Here is a 5,025-nt window from a genome sequence, read left to right on the forward strand (position 1 = left end):
TTCCTCTGGGCTTTGGGCTTAAAGTTTGGCGTTTACAGCTGGAGGCACAGGGCCCATCCACTTTTCTCCTGAATAGAAAAGATCACGAGTCAGAGGGTCCACAAGCCCTCAGGGATTCTCTCCAGGAAGAGCTCCTGGGTGCTGGGTCTGGAAGGCTTCCTTCTCTCCTGCAGAAGAAGGTGGCCCCTCCCCACTCCACCTCAAGCACACCTACCTCTGTATGAGGTTCCATTATCAGAAGTGCCTAGAACATTTTTTTTTTTTTATTCTTGAATCCATCCTTCTGGGCAACTGATATAATGCAGGGGTGGGCTCAAGGGCAGGTCAGTACGAACGTGTAACTTACCCAGCAGGTGTGCCAGCAACTCCAGCCGGTCGGAGCCAAAGAGCATGTGGGTTTCATCTTGCAGGTGGGCCACAGTGACGGGCAGCCCAAAAGCCTGGAGAAGTAACAGGGCAGGAGGGCGATGGAGCAGGTGGTGGTTTCAGGGCTGCGGTTGAAGGCTGCAAGTTAGTACTGGTCTGAGAGGTATTCGATGAGAGGTTGCAGGGTTCTAAGGAGAGTTTTCTGTCTCCTCTCTCACTATCAGCACTCTCCCTCCTTTCTTTGGGCCCAGGGAAAGGAAGGAAGAGGGTGAGGGTGATCTTGGAGATTTCGGAGGACTCACAGTTGGGGAGTAACTTTTGCTCAGGAGCTTGGGGACCTGGTCAAGATTCTCTGTCTCAGCACAGGGGTGGGGACAGAATTGCTCACCCCATATTTGCAGGCTGCCTCAGTGGTCTCCTTGAGCTGGTTCTTCACTTGTGGTGTTGAGACCCTTTCTAGAAGTTCCTGGGCTTGTTCCATGGACATGCCAGCCTTCTCTGCAGCCTGAAGGGATGTGGAGGGGAAAACAAGTGTGTCTGCGTTAGTGCAGGTGGGAATCTCAGGAGAAAACTGTGGTCATTTTATTTTCTGCCCCCACATCATCCACAGCACTTTTACCTACCCACGAGTGGAGGTCTATCTTTGCCAAGAGGGGCTATGTTTTTTGCCTTCAAAATCATGAGATTGGTAGAAAGAGCGGGTGGCAAAGAGGCATAAATGTAGAAATTTAACGCCAGAGGAATTGATGCTTTTGAACTGTGGTGTTGGAGAAGACTCTTGAGAGTCCCTTGGAGTGCAAGGAGATCCAACCAGTGCATTCTAAAGATCAGCCCTGGGTGTTCTTTGGAAGGAATGATGCTAAAGCTGAAACTTCAGTATTTTGGCCACCTCATGCGAAGAGTTGACTCATTGGAAAAGACTCTGATGCTGGGAGGGATTGGGGGCAGGAGGAGAAGGGGACACCAGAGGATGAGATGGCTGGATGGCATCACCAACTCGATGGACATGAGTTTGCGTGAACTCCGGGAGATGGTGATGGACAGGGAGGCCTGGCGTGCTGCGATTCATGGGGTCGCAAAGAGTTGGACACAACTGAGTGACTGAACTGAACTGAACTGAGCGCCAGAGGGCATCTTGAGAGGCCAGCTTCCAAACCACTTCATTAACAGGTCAGGAAAGACTCCCTGGTGGTCCAGTGGTTGAAGACTCTGTGCTCCCAGTGCAGGGGGCCTGGGTTCAATCTCTGGTCAGGGAACCAGAACCCATATGCTGCAACTAAGTTCACGTGTCACAACTAAGACCTGCTGCAGCCAAATAAATAAACATTTAAAAAAGCCAAAACAAAACAGGCAAGGAGCCTCCAGTCCAGAAACGGTACATATTTTGGTCAGTGTTGAAGAGCTTGTTAGTAGCAGAGCCAATGCTAGAATCCAAGTCCCTTGACATTAAGCTGGGGGTTCATGCCTTCCTACTTCTCAGAATTCCTGAATCCAAGGGCTGGGCTCTAATTCGCATAGAATTTCCTGAGGACTCTGGACAGGGCACATGGCTGCAGCCACCAGTGTCTGGCTTCAAGAGAATGTTAAAGGTTTCACTTTGGGGTTTGCTGGGATCAGTGATTCTCAACTTTGGCTGCACATAATAGAATATCCTGGGGGAGCTTTTTTGAAAATCTCAGTTTGGATGTCATCCTCGAAAACAAATTACATGGAATTTCTGGGTGGTAGTGTCCAGGTGCTGCAAGTGATTTTAATACACATCTGGGGTTGACAAGTGTTGCAACCTGACCCCCTTGACCTGGAGTGGGAAATACGGAGTCAGGCATGACTTCTTGGCTTTGACCCAGTTACATCAGAGAAGTGTATTTTGGCCAAGTGCTTAACAACAGGGAACTGGTTCAGTAAACAAGTACACCCACTGAATGGAATGCTATGTGGAACCTAACAATTATTCTCTCCAACAGTTTTAAATGACATGGGAAATGATGATTAAATATTAAGTGAAAAAGCAAGCCAATGCATAGACTTTGCAGGAATGAAAACTGAGGAGGATATACTGGCCATGCTTTACACATTTAACTTTTTTTGTGACTTGTCATTTTATATACTACATTTGAATATGCCTCAGCTATCTTTTGTAAACTTAAAGTGAAAGCGAAAGTCACTCCGTCGTGTCCGGGTCCGACACTTTGTGACTCCATGGACTAGTCTATGGAATTCTCTCGGCCAGAATACTGGAGTGGGTAGCCTTTCCCTTCTCCAGGAGATCTTCCCAACCCAGGAATTGAACCCAGGTCTCCTGCATTGCAGGCGGTTTCTTTACCAGCTGAGCCACAAGGGAAACCCTTGTGGCTTAAGGGGGGAAAAAACTTAAGGGGAAAAAATGTGGTGTTGAATTTTCTGATTTAATCCTGCAGAAAAACTTTTTTGTATCTAAATATGGCTGGCACACGTTTTGACATTTGGAGCTATTTCCACTTTTCTCACTCGGACTTTCTGAATATTTCTGGCTTGAGTCAGTTATCTCTCTTTGTCTTTTCAAAGCCTGTTTTTTATGTCTCTTAGATGTGACAGTGAGGTTTGTGTTGCAGTTTTTAGGGCCAAGACTTGCCACTACTTCAAGGCTCCCCATCTGCAGGTACCCACATGTACCACCTCTCTCCTACTGACTTCTTTCATCAAATACATGTTTCCTTTTTCACCCATGATACATTCTTTCGACAATCTTAGTTCCAACCGTTTAGTAATTTGGCCTCTCAAACATCCTTTCTCCCCTGGTAACTATGACCTTTTCCACCCAATAATAAACAATGTCCTCTCTGCCCCCAGAGGTCAACTGTCCTCAGATTCCCCAGGAGAGGAGTGGGAACACTCACAGCCAGGATGCTCGGGGGCTCCGTGATGTCTTCATCCTGGGAAGAGGACAGTCAGTACGAGAGGTTGGCATGGTGAGGGGTGAGATGGAGGCCAGTGAACCAGGTCAGTGAACAAGGAGGAGGGCAGGACCTGGGACTCTAGGCCTAGGGGAGGGTCACCAAGTCATCCTGGGTCTCCCTGAAAGTTGGTGCCCAGAGCCCAACCCTCACCCGTGACCAGACACGCATCCACAGTTCTCTGGACACTTTCTCCAGCAGCTCCGGGTGCTCCATCTTCACCGCAGTGAGGAAGCGCATGGCTGTCAAACTTCCTGTGGGGCAGAGGCACTCAGAGGGGGGCCTCCTCTAGCTTGTTTCCCATGAAGACCAGGTTTTTCCTCCTTCTCATCTCCCCCAGCCCCCCACCCGCCAGTGCTCCATCGCCCTCAGCCTTCCATTTGCATTTCTGATCACTGATCCATCCTGCTCTCCCTCCCCTTCTGTCTCTACAACCTTCTGCATGATCAGCTCTGATGCTGAGCTTTCCCAAAGCTTCCTTCACTTAACAAAATCAACGGAACCCCTCCTTTCTGGCCCTGCAATCTCCAAATCCACTGCTGAAACCTTATGCTCCATCCATATCCCACTCTCTTCACCTTTCTTAAGGATCACAGAGAAGAAATCCTTGGGGAAGTGGATGGGAACCTGGTGATGCTGGCTCAGGAGCCTAAGGTCACTTCTCATGTATACGGCTTTGTGGGGAAGCATAGCTGGCGGCTGGTTTCCTGCAAGGGGAAAGTTGGGCTTACTGATGAGAGATCACTTGAGGGTCCCAGACCGCGGATGCACCTACCTGGGTTTCAGGCAGCAGGCGTATTACTAGCTGCTGCCGCCAATAAGGAGACCCAGTGGAAGGGCCGCTCCCCTGGACGTTTGAAATGAGCCTTCCCTCAAATCCCCGACAAAAACGCCACTGCCTTCCTACCGCTCTCTCTTAAGATCCCTCCAATTAACGTCGGCTGCAGCTGCAGGCTGATGTTCCAGATATTCTTATATCGGCACAGGACCTGTAGGGAGGGGCGGAGACGGAGAGTGAAGAGGGCTGAGGGAGAGAAGGGTGTTTCATGGCACTGATCAGCCAGGCTATAGGCTCGGAGAAAGGGTTAGGAGGACACCCTCAATCTGGTTTGAAAGGGCAAAACTCTCTCAATTCCTAGTTATCGATTCCAGGATCTCTGCTCCTGTGGACAGTTTTTATCTGTTCTGCACCCCATCCCCCAAAACTGACATCGGAGGGCTTATATTCTGGATTCTTTGGAGCTGCTCATCTTCCAAGCCAGTATGGGAAACCCCAGCCTTAAGACATAAAGGTTCCACCTGGAGCCAGCGATCATACCCCGTTCATCAACAAAGTGACCTTCAGTCCTGGCTCTCTACCTGCTTGCCCGAAACCGCGTAGGGCACTGCCAGGAAATTCACGAGACCGAGGTCCCCGCGCTCTTTCCTGACCCCTCCCTCTGCTTCTGTCTCCCCAAGCCCCGGGCGAAGCTGCTTCCCCGGCGTCACCTCGAAGGCCAGCCACGAGTAGGGGGACAGGACATCGTAGAACAGCTCGAGCGTTCGGGGAACGGGCCCCATGCTGCAGACGCGCGATCGCGAAGCGAACTCAGCCCCCGGAAGCCCGCGGCGCCAGCGTCCTTCCTGCAGCGCGCAGCGGCCCCGCCCCCGCTCTCGGCCTCCGGGGAGGACCGCCCGCGACCCACCCGGGCGGCGCCTCCTCCCGGGGGAACCCCCCCCCCCCCGC

The 5,025-nt window shown here is 51.1% G+C and overlaps 1 protein-coding gene across 2 annotated transcripts in view; it reads right to left on the reverse strand.

The window, feature by feature from the left end:
* Positions 1-4,992, reverse strand: part of GSTK1 (glutathione S-transferase kappa 1) — a 5,326-nt gene extending 334 nt beyond the window's left edge. Inside the window, exons 1-8 of one of the 2 annotated variants that reach the window (XM_010834015.1) lie at positions 4,788-4,992; positions 4,207-4,288; positions 3,878-4,006; positions 3,453-3,553; positions 3,243-3,278; positions 755-871; positions 347-440; positions 4-68 (exon numbers count right to left, since the gene is read on the reverse strand). In XM_010834015.1, coding sequence (XP_010832317.1) covers positions 19-68; positions 347-440; positions 755-871; positions 3,243-3,278; positions 3,453-3,553; positions 3,878-4,006; positions 4,207-4,288; positions 4,788-4,859 — 681 coding nt within the window. In that variant the 5' untranslated portion in view covers positions 4,860-4,992 and the 3' untranslated portion in view covers positions 4-18. Of the gene's footprint in view, positions 1-3; positions 69-346; positions 441-754; positions 872-3,242; positions 3,279-3,452; positions 3,554-3,877; positions 4,007-4,206; positions 4,289-4,617; positions 4,726-4,787 lie in introns of those variants that run through there. The other variant, XM_010834016.1, reaches the window with a different exon arrangement.
* Between the last annotated feature and the right edge of the window lie 33 nt (positions 4,993-5,025).

The sequence above is a fragment of the Bison bison genome, unplaced genomic scaffold (genome assembly GCF_000754665.1).
Source record: "Bison bison bison isolate TAMUID 2011002044 unplaced genomic scaffold, Bison_UMD1.0 scf7180017863988, whole genome shotgun sequence".
NCBI lineage: Eukaryota > Metazoa > Chordata > Mammalia > Artiodactyla > Bovidae > Bison > Bison bison.